This window comes from Cervus canadensis, chromosome 23 (genome assembly GCF_019320065.1).
Source record: "Cervus canadensis isolate Bull #8, Minnesota chromosome 23, ASM1932006v1, whole genome shotgun sequence".
Classification (NCBI taxonomy): Eukaryota; Metazoa; Chordata; class Mammalia; order Artiodactyla; family Cervidae; genus Cervus; species Cervus canadensis.
The window spans coordinates 35,250,036-35,268,621 of NC_057408.1; the positions used below are offsets into that span (position 1 = coordinate 35,250,036).

The 18,586-nt window shown below is 57.8% G+C and overlaps 1 protein-coding gene across 50 annotated transcripts in view; it reads left to right on the top strand.

Moving 5' to 3' along the window:
- The window catches only part of CELF4 (CUGBP Elav-like family member 4), a 312,290-nt gene that overhangs the window by 224,195 nt on the left and 69,509 nt on the right, over nucleotides 1-18,586 (top strand). For 28 of the 50 annotated variants that reach the window (XM_043444150.1, XM_043444193.1, XM_043444163.1 and 25 more), the window contains exon 3: nucleotides 13,933-14,011. In XM_043444150.1, the coding sequence (XP_043300085.1) occupies nucleotides 13,933-14,011 (79 nt within the window). The remainder of the gene's footprint in view (nucleotides 1-13,932; nucleotides 14,012-18,586) is intronic. The other 22 variants (XM_043444158.1, XM_043444196.1, XM_043444176.1 and 19 more) reach the window with 1 other exon arrangement.

The window sequence follows — 18,586 nt, forward strand, 5'->3', positions numbered from 1 at the left end:
AATTACTGCAAGTCAGGGAGGCAGCTCTATGCCGTGCTAAGTCGCTTCGGTCATGTCCGATTTTTTGCGACCCTATGGACCCCGTGAACACAGGATCAGGGAGAGGGGAGCCGCGGCCACCATCCGCGGTCAACAGGGACCGCCATCTGGCAGGGAGCTGTCCCAAGAGCAAGGCAGGCCCGTGACGTCGAAGCTGCCAGAGAGGCAGGGACCATCTGACCAAAGGGGACTTTGTCTCCTTGTGAGGGGGTGGGCTTTAGCCCCTGGGTAGGGAGAGTCTCTGAGGAGTTCCCAGCAGCTCCTGGTTCAGAATCATCCTACTTCCTGCAAGGAATGTGGGGTGAGGCAGAGTGAGGGGACCGTCCAGGTGGAGGTCAGCAGTGCCTGCAAGAGGGTTGGGTTCCAACCTGCCCTGCCGGTGCAGAAGCTATTGGAGGGTGTGAGCCTGGCCCTGGGCAGAGGCAGTGGTGGTCCTGGTGCCAGACAACCCAGGGAATCAGCTTTGGGCTGGAGGTCGTGCGTACCTTGGGGACAGCCAAGGGCCAGAGACCGCAAGGACCCAGGATGCAAGGGAAAAGAGGGGGGTGATGGCGAGAGGGATTCTAGGGTTGCCTCCATGGGGTGCAAGTTGAAGAGAAGGGGCTGGGCAAAGTCTCTGAGGAAGGGCAGGGGAGGGGAGAGGGGCCAGGGGCTCCTGGAAGAACCCCACCATCAGGGGGACAGGGGTAGGCAAGCAGAGGGGCACAGTGCCAGCAAGGGGGGCAGGCAATAGAGTGGAGAGCGAACCCCTGTACTTAGCACCCCATCCCCAGACACTGACAGACACCCACCCACACCCATACCACACGCACCATCCCCTCTGCCACCCATTCCCTCCACACACCCGCAGTCTTGCATACACACTCAGGTGTTCACCCCCATCAGGTGCCCCAGTGCCCACGTACACGTGATCACACTCACACCTAAGCCTGACACACTCGTGGGCAGTGCCCGTGACCCAGAGACCCTGGCGTGTTCCAGGAGGAGGGCCATGATCGATGCTTATTAATGAAGCTGCCCCGGAGATGGCTAATTGATGGCGGTGTGCGGCTGTTGTCTGGAATTTAACCTGATTCATCATTTAGCCTGTTGGAGGCTGGAGCGCTGTGTTAATTAATGCCAGGAAAACAGACTTGGATGAGCTGGCGGTGCAGGCTTGTATTAGCAAACGGAGAGCAAGGGGCAAAGGCAGGCGGTGGGGGGAGGGGGAGAGAGAAAGAAGGAATGATTAAATCTAAAGCCCAGAGACAAAACAAATTCCAAAAAGCCAATGTCGGTGCTGTTTCTAGGATGACTCAGGTTTGCGCTTGGCTGGCACCGTCAGACTGTGGTGTGGGACTAAGAGCAATTTCCTCTAGATTTGTCATTTTCGTGGTGTGGGTTTTGTTGTTTTCCTTTATCTTGCCTGGAGACTGTCCTTCCAGGCCTGAGACTGAGCCCCGTGAGACAGGGAGGAGGGGTCCCCAGTTGGGGGAGAGCGATGCAGAAAGCCCCCTTTCTGCTCACGGGGGTAGGTGCTGAACCTGGCAGCAGGGTCCAGAGTCCAGGGTGGCCTGGTGGGGCAAGTGGTAGAGGAGGACTCAGTGCATCAGACTCAGGGGTGGGCTGCAGGGAGATGGGGAAAACAGAAGGGAAGGTGGGCCATGGGTCACACAGGCCGGGGTCTCCATCCAGCCCCCAGGGCCAGGCTGCCCACTCCCTTTCTCATCCCTGCCCGCACAGAGGAGGCCAGGTCCAACACAGGAAGGCAGTGGCCCCACGTGGGCTGGGAAAGGTCAGACCCAGCTGGACATAGCTGCCTGTGGAAGGCCCAGAGCCCCCGAGCCGAGGACCCTGGGGAGATGCGTGCATGCTCAGGGTTGGATGGTCCGCACAGCTGAGGGAAGCCTTGGGTGGTGGGCTCACCTTGCCCTATGGAGCTCTGCTACCTGGGCTGATGAGAGGAAAAGGAGGGGATGGGGAGCTGAGAACACTTCCTCTCTGGTCACTAGAGCTGGCCAGGGCAGAACTGGGGCACCCGTGCAAAAAAAAGCACGCCCCACTGCTGTGGTGTGGGAGCAGGTACTGAAGAGCCCCTGCCAGAGCAGAAGAAGGGACTTCCAGGTGGTGGGTCCCGGCCAAGTGCAGGGCTGAGGGGCTGAGGGGCTGAGGGCAGAGGCGCCCTGCGTGGATGCGGCCCAGGAAGAGTGGGCTTGAATGCCTTTCAGCAAGGCCCTTCTGCAGACTGGGCAGTGGGCTCCCCAGGGAAGGTCTGCTGTGCCTCCTTGTGCGGGGAACAGGGCAGAGAGGGCAGAGATGGGGCAGGTGGGGGAGAGGCTCTGGGGGATGAGGAGTCTGGGTGGGGGGGGAAGGGAGGTGCCATCGTGTGTTTACTGAGCACCTACTAGGTGCCGGGCCCTGTTCTAAGAGCCTCACAACTGCGGGGTTCTCCACACTCCGGGGATGAGACCCTAAGAGGTCAAGTGACGGTCCCACCTCATGGCACAAGTAAGTGGCAGAGCTAGAATCAACATCCAGGCCTCCCAAAGAAGTCAGGGCTCGTTTCATCCAGAATTATCCATCTATCCACTGCTGTTTTTTTTTTTTTTTTCAAATCACACCCCCACTCCCCTGAAGAGGGTTAGCGACCCAGCCTGGCCCTGCAGGCTAATGAGCTTCGTTTCCGCGGCAGCGGACGGTAATTAGGACCACAAGGGTCCTCCCACCCTAGCCAGGGCAGCTCCGGCGCCTTGGTGGGAGCGGGTGAGACGGACGTGGGGCTTGGAGACAAAGAGACCGGCTGCCCTTGGCCGCGTGGACTTGGGAAGCCCTGCCCGCTGGGTAGGGGCTGAGTCCAGCCGCGCTATTGCATCTCCGGGATGTCTCACTGCGCCCCCTCCCCCAACCTCACCTGCCACAGCCCCGAGGAGCATCCATCCACGCAGGGGGGACCTAACCCCCACCCCACGGGCAGTGGTCGGGGGTGGGGGGGACAAGGGAAATTAAGAACTGACCGGGAGCCCCTCCCTTTGGAAACAAGCAGGAGAGACCTTTGACCGGCCCAGGGGAGGGAGCACCTCCTTTGTTTGTACCCAGTGGGTGAGGGGAAAGCATTCTGTAAACTTAGATTCCAGAGAGCCGAGAGGGCGGAGGCTGGGAGAGAGGCGGGGGAGAGAGAGAAGAAAGCGGAGGGGAGGGGAGGGGGCCGCCCCAGGCAGTCCCACCAATAGGCTCCGTCAGCGCCGCCGCTGTTCGCTGGACACTGCGGAGCAGAGCAGCCTGTTGCTATGCAACTGCCGGGGTCTGTTTGTGGGGCTGGACCACGGAGGAGGTGCGGGTTGTACAGGCTCTCGCGTCCTGCCCCACCCCTCACTGCGGGCGTGAGCGCTCCCCCCGCCCCCCCACCTGCCCGCGGATGGGGAGGAGACCCGATGCCGAGACAGCGCAGGCCGTTCCTGATCTAAACGTCCACCCCGATCGGCGCCGCTGCCCTGTGCCCGCGCTGCGCCCTTGCTCTTTCCCAGCGTGGCCCTGCTGGAATGCTGTTACTGCCAAAACCTGACGGGGTGGAGGGAGGGGACACCACTGCCCACAGCACAGGCTCAGACCCTCCTGCGTCCACCTGACCTGTCTGCACATCGCAGTCCCTGCTGCCTGGCGCCCGGCTGGCTCTTCTCCGAACTCCACCGGCGTGGTCCGCGATTGTTCCTGCCCTGAACCCCTCCCCTCCCCCCCACACCCTCCCCACCCCTTGAGTTTTGTTCCCCTGGCTTATCTGGTGTCCCAGAGGATGGAGGGAGGTAAGCCTAGGCGTGTGGTCAGCCCCAGGTCTGGAGTTGAGGAGGACTTGAGAACTGTCATCTGCCGCGGTGGCGCATGCCTCCCCGTCGTACATCCAGGCACATGGCGGAGCCCACGCAGGTCCACACACACTCCTGTCCTGACGGGCATTAAGACACTCGGGCCCCTGTGCTGCTTCTCCATCGCCCTCCTTCATCCCCTCCAAGGCCACTTTGGACGGCAGCAGACCACAGTGAGTCCAGAGGCCAAGACTGGCAGAGTGCGAGTTGTGCCTGGGGGGATCCGCACGGCAGTCCCCCTGGCAGAGGGCGCAAGGGCTTGGGACTCTGTTTTTCAGATGGATGAGTGGAGGTGAGGATGAAGGTGAAGAATGGGAAGGATGAGGGTGCGATGTCCCTATGGGTGACCCAGCGGTGACCTCCCGTGTTGTGTCAGGGCACGAGCTGGGGGCCTTGGGTGGCAGGCGGCCCCTTTGCCACCACTTGAGGGGCAGCCGTGAGCTGGACCATCTAAACGAGGAGAGGGGTGAAGAGCTGACAGGGCCTACATGCCTGACCCAACAAGCATCAGATGGCCTCCTGGAAGCGGGGAGTGGGAGCAGAACCAGATTTATTAAAAATCTTATCTGGAGGGTTTGCATTTCAATGGACTGTGGATTTGCATATTTTAACAATAACCTCCGGGTTCTTCTGTCTGGTCTGCGCTCACTGGCTGTCTTTCTAAACCATGATCACTGCTTCAGTAAACCCTTCCTAATCCAAAGGTACAACATCTCCACTTTGCTGGAAGAGGGAGGATTAAAGGCCTTTCTCTCTGGACCAGAAATAGGGCTGTTCGGCGGGTGACCACTTCTAGCCTCTGGACCCTCCTGCCGCCAGGGCGTGGCTGAGGCAGGAGGTAGCGATGCTGGTGACAGGTGCATTAGAGGGCAAATGCTGGTGGCTCGGATGGTAAAGAATCTGCCTGCAACGCAGGAGACCCAGGTTCGATCCCTGGGTCAAGAGGATCCCCTGGAGAAGGGAATGGCTCCCCACTCTAGTATTCTGGCCTGGAGAATTCTATGGAACAGAGGAGCCTGGTGGGCTACAGCCCATATCGTGGCAAAGCATTGAACATGATTGAGCGACTAACACATTGATTTTTCATCCATTTGCTCTGTGAGCATCTGAACACCTACTGCGTGCCAGGCGCGGTGGGAACAGATCCGTGTGGGCCTTCCCTCATAAAGAAGAGACAAACGTTAAACAAATAAATCTACAAATTGAGAACCATACTGCTCATAACTGTCCTAAGTTATGGCAAGGCAGTGAAGAAAGGGGAGCTTGAAGCGACCCTTCAAGGTAGGGGCAGAGTAGCTGAGACCTGAAGGAGGTATGGGGGGTGGTGGGCAGCAAGCGCCCTGCACCCACAGGCGGGCTTGGGACCTGCCCTCATGCCCTGGGAACGGTACCACCATCTGGCCTGACCAGAGCAACCTCAGAGTCTGGCCCATGGTCCAGCAAAGGTCACTCTGCAATCACTGCTGGGTGTCCTTGAGTCAAACTTTATGATGACAGCCAACAGGATCTCTTGACTCTCTCACCCCTCTCTATGGAGTGAACCATATGCAATTTATTAAGGAGGTGATTAGAACAGTGTATTTACAACAAGCTGCAAATAGTGTGTGCCACTTCTGCCAGGCCCCTTCCATGTCTCGAGGGGACTTCAGGAGCCCTGGAGCAAGGGATTCATCCTTTCCTTCCAAGGCTACTGAGGGCCTACTGTGCACAGCCTGGGGAATCCAGGAGCCTGGAATTCAAAATCTGCCCTCTGGGGCTTTAAAGAAACAATCCCTCCATTCATTAATTTGTTCATTATGAATTGCTAAGAGTGGCAAAGGCAAAATCCAGGTGGAGGGCAGGGTTGCTGAAGAGCAGCCCACCTGTGGTCCCCACAGACCCATTCAGGGGTTCTCTTCTCTATCCGTACTGGATGATTGCCTCCTCATTTATACCAGAGGCTGGAAATTCTCAGTCTATCCTCCACAAATTACCCAGAGGTCATCTTTAAGAGATAAATCTTTGAGTAACACTCTCTGTTTCTGGAGCTTGTGCACAGTTCCACCTGAAAACACGTGATGGTCAAGGAAATGTCTGATGCCTGGAGATAAGCTTGCAAGGTGATGGGGATGCAGAAAGGCACCGTGTTCAGGGCAGCCTCACCAGCAGCCCCCACTCTGTGCTGTCACCCAGGCCTCCCCCCTCAGAAGGGTCCCATCCTTGGGGTTTAGTGCTCTGCAGTTGCCACCTTGAAATTCTTACAATGTTATCCTTGAACTTGGGTTTCATAAGTGTAGTCCGTGGCGTGAAGAAGCCCGTGTAGGGGGGGCTTGGGGACTCTGCTTATGATTGATTCTGCCTCCTCCCTGCCTGATCCACATACATCCTGGCCCCCACGTGCAATCCTTTTGCTTTCTAGGCCAGCCAGCAATGGTCTGGGTGGGGTTTAGGGAGGGTCAGGTCAGGCCCACTATCTCTGTGGGCCCCCCCTCCACCCCTGGCTCAGCGCTGTGACATGTCTGGTCAACAGAGCCCTTATTGTAGCAAGTGACTAATGCACCTCTGAAACAGACTTTAAAATACCCTTGAGGGTCACCTGCCCACGTGGGTTAGGGCCATGGGCACAAGTGAAGTGTGGCCTGAGTTCCCAGGGCCCACCCTGGGCTTGATTGTACCAGGTTGGTCTGGAGTCAGTGGAAAGGGGAACCCAGCCCACCCCCAGGATACAGCACAGGGCTCTGGGTTCCTCTGAGGGTCTCAATGCCTGAGGGGACCTCCTCTTTCTTCTTAACCTTCCTGAGTCTAGCTTACATTTCTCTCCTCAAGGCACCCTCCAGGCATGAGCCACAAAAACGGAAATTGTATAATTTTGGTGATTCTGCATAGGAGTTAAATGTTCTGATGTTTGCATTTAAAACTGGCATCACACAAAATAAAGATGAATGGTAGAATCCATGCTAATACTTTAAATTTTATATTTTTCTTTACTTAAAATGACATCAAATAGCTTAGCAAAAAAAAAAATACCATGACAAGTCAAAAAAGATAGAAACCATGAAAGAAAGGGAAAGCTTTATATTTTAGTGCTCTAATGATGACTTTTCCCTTGCTTTATGAATAAGTGAAAGTGTTAGTCGCTCAGTCGTGTCCGACTCTTTGCAACCCCATGGACTGTAGCCCACCAGGCTCCTCTGTCCATGTGATTCTCCAGGCAAGAATGCTGGAGTGGGTTGCCATTCCCTTCTCCAAGGGATATTCCCAACGCAGGGATAGAACCCAGGTCTCCAGCACTGCAGGCAGATTCTTCACCATACGAGCCCTGCAAATTGTCTCTCTTCCCAGAGCTGCGATGCCACTGGGGTTGGGGCACAGATGTCCAAACAAGCCCAGAATGCAGGGTCTGCTTCTTCACCATTTCCATGGCCATTGTGTGTGCTAGGGTGGGGGACAGACAGTGTAAAAGCTGAGTTCTCTGGGAGGATGAGAACAGATGGGGGACAGAGGAAGAGTAAGGGCCAGGTTTGAGGAGTGGGTGGGTGCACACAGAGCTAAGAGCTGCCTGCTCTTAGCTGGCAGGCTGTGGGTTTGGGCAAGAGGAAGAATCAGCATTACCAGATGGCTTCCTGGTTTGGGGAGATGTGAGCCCTTCGGGTAAGCAGGGAACAGCATACTACCAGGTACCCACATACCCCGAAAGGAGCCAGAAATGACCCTTGGCTTTGAGGTTTGGACACCCACCCTGAAAGTACATCCAGGGGCTCAGCTGCCACTGGAGAGCATGCTGACCATCTCCACAGGCCACCACGGTGACCCTGCCACCCCCACCATCCTCCCCCTCCCCTAGCCTCATGCAGGGCACTGGCCCAGACCTTTTCTGGCCCACAGATTGGCAAACAACAAGGAAGCAGACGTTTGTGAGACCACTGCACTAGTTTCCTCTCTCATCTCATTTAATTCCATCCCCAACCTGAAGAAATTCCTTCATGAGGTCTGTGATGTCACACAAGTACTACTCAAGCATGGGTGTGGGTGCATTGTGTATACACACACACACACACACACACACACACACACACACACACACACACACACACACACACACACACACTCCAGGAGACAAGAGTCCTGAGTTAGAGTCTGGGAGTCTGGGAGTAGGAAATCAGGTCCCTGCTGTTGTTTGAGAAACAAGTGACTTTCCCAGTCTGTCACACTCACACACACACACACTCACACACACACACACACACGAGAGAGAGAGAGAGAGAGAGAGAGTAGGATAGGCCACGTGTGGCCAGGGAGCTGAGAGATAACCAGTGAAGTCTTACTGGAAGGACAAGAAGTCTTGTTGAGGAGAAGGAGGGTGTGGGTGGCCATTCCCTGGTGGCTTGGATGGTAAAAGATTCACCTGCAATGCAGGAGACTTGAGTTCAGTCCCTGGGTTAGGAAGATCCCCTGGAGGATGGAATGGCAACCCACTCCAGTATTCTTGCTGAGAGAATTCCAAGGACAGAGGAGCCTGGAGGGCTACAATCAATCCATGGGGTCACAAAGAGTTGGACACGACCGAGCTACTGACACTTTCACTTCACTTTTTTATTTTTTTATTTCTGGAGGAGTGACAGGGAGCTTTCCCGGCTCTTTTTTATTTCTGAGACAGCTCTCAGTCAGCTCACTGGGGCCTAGTGTGAAGCAGGGGGCTCGGGGTCCTGAGAAGACAGGTGGAGGGGGACCCAGCTCAGGGGCAGGGGGCCCAAGGGAGGCTGCGGGCAGTCAGGGCTGTCCCAGAGAAGCGGGGCCCTCGCCAGCACTGTCTTAGGCAAGGGCTGGACAGTAAGGGACATGGGAGGCGGGGACGTGGGCTCAGCTCTCCCCCCAAAACCTCCATGCCAGCCCTCAGGAAGGTGATCATTGCAGAAGCATAGCTGGGTGAAGATAGCCCCTCTCTGGTCTGATGGCAGAACACCTGTGGGCACTCAGGGGCCCATGCTGCAGTCTGGCCCTGCTCTGGTGTGGTCTCATCCCAGCCTTGAGGAGCCCCTTGCAGGGCCAGGGAGAAGAGACACGGGGGGGCAGGGTGGTGGGCATGGCTGCCACACAGGAACAAGCCCAGAAGCACAGCTGGAGTTGTACCAGGAGGACAAGGGAAAGGATAACCGAAACCACAATGGTTAATCAGGGCCGGCTTCCCAGGTGTGGAGGGAGGGCCCAGCACCGTGGCCCACAGTGGGCAGCAGAGAGTCGCAGGGGTCGGTGGGAGGACCACGTGGGCCCCCAGAGCAGAGATGAGTGGGGTGTGGGAGGGCTAGAGGGTGTCAGGAAAGATCTGGCTGGTCTGTCCATCAGTCTTTTTGTCTGCCCACTGGCCACAGGCCTCTTCTTCCACAGGGACCCGTGCTGGACAGACAGGTGAAGCCCTTGGACTAGCTCAATCATCATATTTATTCTAATTGTATTGTAATCGTCCCCAAGGAGCCCGGTTCAAATGAGCTTGACATTATTAAAATTTTAATGCCCAGTTTTCATAGCTGAATGAATATTTAAAGGGTATGTCCCAGCTTAAGTTATGATGATGAAGAAATTAATGGAATGTCTTGTTTAATGCATGGATATGTGTTGACGCAAAAAGTGGCAGAGATGGGGAGGGGGAAGGGAGACCCAGCCAGAGCAGAAGGGGCCTGGGAGGGAAGAAGCCCTGCCGCCCACCCTTGGCTACAGCAGGACAGGGAAGGCCCCAGTCCTGGGCCAGGACCACTCGTTCCCCCTGAGGGTGCCCCCCGGGCTGGAAGCAGGAACACAGTTGATGACAACAAAAGTTAGCAATGTCCCTGGAAGGGCTGACCCTGGAAGCATGAGGGTGGCTTCATGCTTGACCTGTCCTGCCGGCAGCCCAGCTCAGGTACCAGGAGACCCAACCTGTCCTGAAGGCCACAGGGTGCATGGGGTGATGACCTCCAGGCTGACGACCCTGCCTCCAGCCCCAAGCCCACCCAGAAGGACAATATCATGGCTGAGGGGGACGGCTGGACAGAGGAGCAAGGGATGGTCTAGAGGAAAGACACAGAGACTTAGGCTCCAGCATCCTTGACATTCACTTACAAGGGAGGCCCTGGGGCTCATGTGGCTGAGAGATCCAGAGGCCACGGTCAAAGTTAGAAGGGCAAGGAAGTGGCCACCGCCCCTCCTGCCTTCCTCCCAGTATCCTCTCTCCCCCTCCTCACCGTTTCTGCCTCGCAAGGCCATCTCTGTGACATGGTCTGGCCTCCTCTCCCCAAGACAGAGGCAGGCTTAGACAGGGCCTGAGTCTGGAACAAGGAAGAGAGACACTGGCCAAAGAAGGGAGGTCTCCCTTCAGGCCCGAGGCGTCAGTACAGAGCCTGCTAAGAAATCTTCCCGGCTGATCCTGACACTTTATTTCTGCTGAGAATTAGGAAAGCACAGACCATATTTTCTCTCTCCATCCAGCCAGGCACTCCCTGCCATCCCCACGAAGGCTATGTGGATGCTGACCATCCCTAGATCATAATGGGATGTGAAATATGACCCCGGGAGCCACAGGTCCATGGGAGCCAAGTCAATTCTGCTCTACCGCGGGTGCCTGGCCCATGGCCGAGGGCAGGTGGGAGGCTGGACAAGCCCCTGGGTCCCTGCTGCCAGGATCCCAGCGATGGAGGAGATCTGGGAGCACCGTCCAGGGCTGGCCAGCTCAGGGAGGGCTTGTGGGGGAGCAGCGGGGGGCTGAAGAGAACCAAGACTGAGTCCATGATCTGGGGCGGAGCATTCACAAACGCCCAGGTACCAAGGACAGTGGGCCCAGTGGCTGGCTGCCTGAGGGTGGGGCGCTCCCTCAGGGGAAGGCTCCAGGCACAGGCAGATTCCATTTGCCTTGTTTACTTTACCATGGAAAATGGGTCTCCTCACAACAGAAACAGTTCCCCCCGCCCCAGCCCTTGTCAATCCATAGGACTCACCCCCTCTGCTCCCACAAAGACTGCCGCGGGACTCAGAAACAAACTGCCAGGGAAAACGCCCTCCTGGGTCCCCTGACCTAAGCTTTCGGGGGTGGCTTGGGCCTGCTCTGGCCCCAGGGATGAAGTCTCCTCTGTGGGCTCCTCCCTCCCTCGTCTCCAAGCTACTGAGCTCGGCTAACTCTGGTTCACACACCTCCGCCTGCCCCTGCTCACCCCAAGTCCTCCCTGGAGAAGCCTGCATCACCCCACCCCCATCCCCACCTGCTCTTCTACTTTGAACTTTCCCAGACCTTCCCCAAGCCTGTCAGGCCTGATTCCCAGCATCTTTGAACAAGCAGCCCAGTGTCCAGAGTCCTGGGCTCATCTTGATCACCATTGACCACCTGTGTGACCTCAGGAGAGTTTCTTAACCTCTCAGAAACTCTTTCCGTGGCTAAAGCTTCTCTATTTGCATACACCCTAGGGGAAGTGGTCATATTCTGACAATATAATTTTGGAGCAGCTGCTTGTGTTCCTGTAGGTGTCACAGAGCAGTGGCCCCCTTGCAACTCAATGCCCGATGTTGACTGTACCTTCTATATGGAAAAGGGAGAATTCCTGCAGGGCCTTTCCCCCTGGAGTACCAGGAAGACTTCAGGTTCAAGGGCAAGAGGCCGGCGGGGCTGTGGGAGAGAAGCTTTCAGGCCAAAGGAACATACAGGGGAGAAAGGGCTGGGCCATGAGGAATGAAATAATACAAGAGGTGGTGGGGCCCAGATTTGGGGGGCTAGGCTGAGGAAGTTGTAGTCAATGTGATGACCCACTCGCCCCTTGCCAGAAGGACATCTTCCCTTCATCCCCTCCTTCCAGAGCAGCAGTGCAGTGTGCCCACTCAGTCGTGTCCAATTCTTTGTGACCCTATGGACTGTAGCCTTCCAGGCTCCTCTGTCCATGGGGTTTTCCAGGCAAGAATACTGGAGTGGGTTACCATTTCCTACTCCAGGGAATCTTCCCAACCCAGGGATCGAAACTCCATCTTTTCAGTCTCCTGCATTGGCAGGTGGCTTCTTTACCACTGCAACACCTGGGAAGCCCCACTTCCAGGGCAGCTTGGGGTCAAATGAGATGAAATGTATGAAGGCCAACCCACCCTCATCGTGTTAGCTCCATGCCTACCAACCCTGGCTGCGTCCCAGACCTCCCACTCCTGGGGCTTAGCTTTTCATTGGAAAAAGAGAGAATAATACCTTCCTCAGAGAATTATAAAAATTACATAAGCAAGAAAGCCATAGAAATTCATCCAGGAGAGTACAGTGGCCAGAACTGGGCCCAGGTCAGCCGTGGAGCCTTTCTGGAGTAAGAGACCATTGAAGCTCTGGGGGTAGGGGTAGGGGTTGTGAGCCAGGGGGGGAAGGGGTGTTCCAGAAGAGGGGAGAGCCCCGGAAAGGGGTGGGTGTGGAGCCTCCAAAGGCATAGAATGGAAACCGGGGAGAGAGCCCTTCTCCCACAGTCAGATGCCTGCTCGGCCTCCTGGATCTTTTTCTCAAAGACTGGAAAGGAGGTGGTTTATGGGGGAGTCAGGGCCCCTGAAAGGAAGCTGGGAATTTCCTTATGTCCCTCATTCTTCTCTGTGATCGGAGGTCCCCGTGCTGCACGCTTAACTCTGCTGGCTGAGCTTACATACCCAGCACCTTCCTTTCCCTTGGCTCCATGAGGGGCGCCGAGTGGGGACCTCCGAGCAAACGGTGGCACCCAACCCCTCTCAGTGGGCCGGCCTCCCAGCATCCTCTCCTGCCCCCAGCCACCCGAGCTTCCTGGTCCACTGCTCCGTGCCCTTCCTCCCGCCTCTGTCCTTCCTCGAGTGACTCTGCCCTTCCCCGGCTTCGTCTTCACCTTGCTGAGTCATGGGCCCCCACGCTCCCCCACCCAGTCGTCCTGTCGCAGCCAAAACTTGCTCAGAATCCTAGACCAGGAGGAAGCTTGCCACGGGCTAGTCCAGCCTCCTCCAGACACTAGGGGAAGTGGCAATGAAAAGTCCCCTGGTACAGAACAAAAAGCCCCCAAATAGCCCTGGCAGACCCGGGTTCTCAGGCACATCCTGGCACTAGTCAGCCCCACCTCGGTTTCTGCCCCCAAATAGCCCTGGCAGACCCGGGTTCTCAGGCACATCCTGGCACTAGTCAGCCCCACCTCGGTTTCTGCATCTATCAAATGGGGCGTTTAGTACCTGCCTGCCTCTCGGGGTGCATTTGGGAGAGGGATGCAGGTAGGACGAGGGATCAGGGAGGTACGTGACACGCAGAAGCATGGGCAGAGACGCAAAGTTCGATTCCATTTGCGCGATTCCTCCCGTTTTTATTGTCTGAAATATCTTGGGACCTCAGAGCCTCCTAGCCCATCCTATGCCTCCGGCAGCAGGAGGATTAAAAACAGGCTGCGGAGCCTTGGATCCTTGGAGTTGCGAGCCCCCTAGTGGCCTGAATGAGGCATTGAACGGATCCTCCCGAGAGGCCAGCTGCTGGGAGATGGGGAGGCAGGCGGTGCCCCCTGCTGTCCTCCTGGCACCCGGACATCACAGGAGACGAGTAGCTGCCCACCCCGCGCATGCCGCCCCCACCCCACCGAGGGGACAGCCTGACTGCAGTCTGGAGCCCCAACCCTGAGCTCTGCTCCAACCAGGAGCTGCGCAGCCCAGAGCCTCAGGCACCCCTGGGACCCACCCTCGGCGTCTGGGGGACGGCACAGTAGGTGGGGCGCAACTCGCTGCCAGGCCCCAAGCCAGGCAGGAGTCAGTTTCGGCCGGAGACCAACTCGGCAAAGCCAGCTGTGTCCTGGGTGGACCGACATCGCAGTTAGCAAGAGCTGCTCACGGCTGGCAGGCGACACCCCAGGGTCTTCAGTCCTGAGAAACCCTCCTGAAATCAGGGGGGCCCTGGGGACCGCACTGGGGAGGGGAGGGGGGGGGGCTTTAGTGAAGACCCTCACGTCTGAGTCTGTCGCTGCGCCGGTGCTGGGGGCGCGGGTGTCGGCGTCAGTGGAGTGGGCAGTGTGCCGTGTCCCTCGAACACCCGCGCACCTCGGGGTGCAGGCGCGCCTGCTCTAATGCTGCCCCCTGTGTTCTGTTACAGATGAACCGGCCGATCCAGGTGAAACCGGCGGACAGCGAGAGTCGAGGAGGTAGTAGCTGCCTGCGCCAGCCCCCTTCACGTGAGGGCCCACTTGTCTCTGCCCCTCCCTTCCCTCCATTCCCGCCCCCCCTCCACCACGGGAGGGGGTTGCAGCGACTCCCTGCCTCTGCCTCCAGCCCCCTGGGGACCTCGTGGCTGGGGCTTGGGATGGGCCTTTGGAGCCCTGGGTGGCTGGTGTGGGGACAGACTGAAGAGGAGTAGAGTGGATTGGGGTCTGCATTTTGCTGGGGTTCCTTCCTCTCTGTGAGTCAATGGGCAGGATGTCCTGGGCGCTTCACTGCCCCCTTTAAGACACCTCCATGTCAGGAAGGAGAACCCCACTGTGATGGGACTGGACTGGCTGAAAGGGCGCCAGGATGGGAGGGAGGAAATGTGCTTCAATCCTTCCCCAGCCTTCCCAGGTGGTGCCCATGGTAAAGAGCCCGCCAGCCAATGCGGGAGAGGGAAGAGATGCGGGTTCAATCCCTGGGTGGGGAAGATCCCCTGGAGCAGGGCATGGCAACCCACTCCAGTATTCTTGCCTGGAGAATTCCCCTGCAGACAGAGGAGCCTGGTGGGCTACAGTCCGTAGGGTCGCAAAGAGTCGGACACAACTGAAGTGACTTAGAACACGCCTGCGGTGGAGAGTTCAGGCCAGAATGGGCAAGTCTGAGGAGGGCTGCCCTTGGGGGTGTGGGGCCACTCTGGCCAAGATCCGGACCTAGATACAGGCAGACAGGCTGATGTCTGGAAGGGACAGAGCAGAAGGACACACACAGCCTCACCCACACACGCAGGTCCCCGCTCCCTGAGGGGAGGCTCTGCTGTCTCCACCAGCGTGGCCTCACCCCCACTGTACACAGAGGCCGGACCAGGCCAGGCTCCAGCTTCCTCTGTCAAGCACCCACCATCCCGGGTTCTGACCGGGCACCATGCCCACTCCATGCCCACGCCAGTGCCCTCTGCCCCTGGGCCCTCCCGAGTGGGCCTGGACAGTCACTCTCAGCTCAGCTCAGCTCAGCTGGGCACTGAGGGACATCTCTCTCCCTATCCCTCCCTCCCCCCAAATTTTCCAGGAAGTTAAGAGCCTGAAGGCATATAGACAAAAGCTACTCGCAAAGTTGAGAGGCGAGCTCCTTGTCCTGGAGTGTGGCCACAGGTAGCCTGCCCACCCTGGGGAGGTGTGTAGGGTCCCTCCAGCACAGGTCGCTGCCCTCGGGGGCCCAGTAGGTCTCCCACCTGGGTACAAGGCCTCTGTGGCCCTCCAGACCCAGGCCTCGAATCACACCCGACAAGCCTAACCCGCGTCCTGGTGCTGCCCGAAGAGGCCCCATGCCCCAGGGCACAGGCCTGCGTCCCCGTGGCCCCCTGAGGGCGTCCCGTCCTGGGGACCCCCATCGTGGAGGTGGAGACAGGTCAGTCGGTGAGCAGAAACGGTTTGGATGCGAAGGGTTTGTGCAGAGATCACTTGATTCACACTGCTGGCTCCTGCCCCCTCCCGGCAGCCCAGTTCCTCGCTTTTCTCTGCCCACAGAGGCTCCTCAAACACCCAGGGCCAGGCCTCCGGCAATGCCCCTGCCATGTAGGGAACCCCAAGGAGTCAGCGGAGACCCTGGCCCTTTGGGGGACACCTGTCATGTAAGAGAGGGAGCTCAGAAGGCAGGCGGCACCCACACCCCCCAGAGGAGGGGTCCCTGAGGTGGGGGCAGCCAGAGGCCTCAGAGGAGGTGGCACCTGAGCTGATTGAAGGAGGGGACATTCCACACCTGGGGACGGTGGAGTGGCCGGAAGAAGGCCCAGTGCGGGGAGGGCCTTCCGCCACCACCACCAGCTCAGAGTCCCGCCCGTTTACCCCAGGCTCATAGCCAAGTGTCGGGAGGCCCGCCGCGCTGAGCTCCAACACAAACCATTTCTCCCTCACTTGCCTTGGAGGCAGTTGCTCTCCGACTCCAAGTTGCTAACCTCATCTCCTTTCTCCCATATATCTCCCATGTTGACACTTGCCCCAAACCAGATTAATCAGCTTTTTTATCCTTCCTGCGGTAGCAAGGGGGTGGGGGTGGGGGTGGGGTGGGGGAAAGAGAGCCAAACCTAAACATCTATCTATTAATTGCATATTCAATATTAGACAGTGAGATGATCCTGAGTCAGCATCATCACCAAGCTCTTTGGAAAAAAAAGAAAGTTTAAAATAATTTAATATCCATTAAATACTTCTTCTGCAGAGGGAGGGGAATGGGGGAGAGGTGGGCATTAACAAAGATGAAACCAATGGGAACAGGAGACGGGGAGACGGAGGCAGGGGTAGGAGGGGGAGGGGAGGAGAAATCCAACAGGAAAGGAAGAGCCCAGAAAGGAGAAGGGGAAGGGGCAGAAGGCAGAGGACGGCCTGGGAGAAAGCAGGCAGGGAGGAAGATGGCTGGGAGCCAGGGAGACTTGGGGGGCACAGATGTGGGAGCGAGAGGAAGGGGTCCCGGAGGGAGAGGGGGGTTTATCCCCACCCTGGTTCTCCTCATCCCCGGTTACACAGGCTAGGTGCTTGGCCGGGGCTCCCCAGGAAGAGTACAGGACGGCAGTTCTTGTTCTGGTCCTGGGTTCTAGCCCCACCTTTGTGCAAAATGAGCTCTGGCCTGGACACCACTTCTCTGGGCCTCCACGTCTTCACCCAAGGATGGGAGAGCTCACTTCCCAGGGAAGCTGGTGTTTACAAAGCACCCACTGAGGGCCAGCATTTATTTTGTTTTATTTATTTTCCTTTTGGGAGCACCATGCAGCTTGTGGAATCATAGTTCCCCAGCCAGGAATTGAACCCAGGCACTTGGCAGAGAGAACACAGAGTCTTAACCCCTGGACTGCGGGGGAATTCTTAAACAAACACACGTAACCCATACAACAATTCTGGGACGTGGAAGTTATTGGCCCTGCTTAAAGGTACAAACAAAGGCCCAGAGAGGCCAAGTAACTTGTTCCAGATCACACAGCTATGTGGCGGCCGAGCCAAAATTCAAAGCCCTGCCTGTCAGTCAGCAGCACCCAGATGCTCTGCATTCCTCAGACTCCTAGAATAGTCTTTCGGACTCCGGGGACAATGGGAAGGTGCCACAGGCATTTGTCTCACCTCTGGGCTCATTCTCAAGGTAAATGAGGGAGGCAGGTCCCGGCTGGACAAGGAGCTCCGGGACCTACCCATAAGACGTGAGAGACCAGGGCTGCAGGGGTCAGAGAAGAGAGCACTCACTGAGGAGCAAGCAGGGAGGGCTTCCCAGAGGTGAAAACTGGACCCAGAGGTGCAGACGCAGCAGGAGACAGGGAGGGCACGAAGTGATAATGGAGGCCGAGCACACGGCCGAGGGGGCGCACGCGTCTCCGTCAGAAGCAGGAGCCACTGACCCTGTGTGGGGACCTGGCGGACAGAGGGCATCAGAGCTCTAATACCCCTGGGCAGGAGGAGAGGAGGCAGCCCCCAAGACCTCCAAGAGCCAGGGGTCCAGCTGTGAAAGAAAACCAAGGGAGAAGGAACCACCCCGACTGCAAGGAGGATCCTGTTAACCCCACAGAGCTTCCTGGAGCAAATTGTATTCAGCTCAGATTCACCCCCAGCCCCAAAGAAGCAAGCCAACAGGGGAGCCAGGCAGGCCGGGGACAGCGAAACACCAGGTGGGCCCCCCCACCCCCGCCGGTACCTGCCCTGACATCTCAGAGGCCAGGATGCTTCCTCGCGCATGCCCCGTGATGTCCCGAGTCTCCCAGCAGACCGGCGTACCCGCCCTGAGAGGGGCTTCACAGCCAGCATCTCCGCAGCCTCGGGGGCCCTCTCTCAGTTTCGAGGGTGGTGCCCGCAGCCCTGACCCATCCCATCCACCCCGCTCTCAGTCCAGGGTGGGCCTTACGGCCCAAGACAGGACAAGCCCCCCACCCAACTCCAAGCCAGGCTCCTGTGGGCAGGTTGTGGGGGCTCCTTTCAGGAAAGAAGGCTCTGGGCAGCTGGCCCCAGGCAGCAAAACTGCTGGGGACTCCCTGGACTGAACTGGAGGAGGCTGGGGCTGGGGTCTACCCCCACCCCCCAGGGGGCTCTCAAGAGAGTCAGCAGGCAAGTAGGAGCCCTTGAGGTGGGAAGGAGAGGCTGAGACCTGAGCCAGCAGAGTGGACGTTGGCCGGACCCCACCCCACTCCTAGACACACTCCAGCAGATGTGAGCTGTCCCCTGGGAACCACCCCCTGCCACGCTTGGCCCCATAGCCAGAAACCACCCCCACCTCTTCCCAGTAGCCGGCTACAGGTCAGGAGGTTCAGCAAGTGGGGGCCTCATCCAGCCTGTGTAAGGAGGAGCCCCTAGCGGGGTGCACTCACACACCTTCCCACCATCCGGCTGTCCACCCATGCCGACAAAGGCACCCACACACACCCAGCTCCACACCTGCTCCCAGCGAGGCGGGAACTAAGTGTCCCCCCAGCCCATCCCAGGATCCAGTGACTGGGGGTGGGGCACAGACAGGGTTCTTCATCAGGTTTTATCTCATCAACATGAAATGACAGGAAGAAAACAAACAAACAAACAGCGAGATGTCAGGCTGAAGGGTTGGAGAAGTTAGAAATCAAGAGGGCTTGGGAGGGA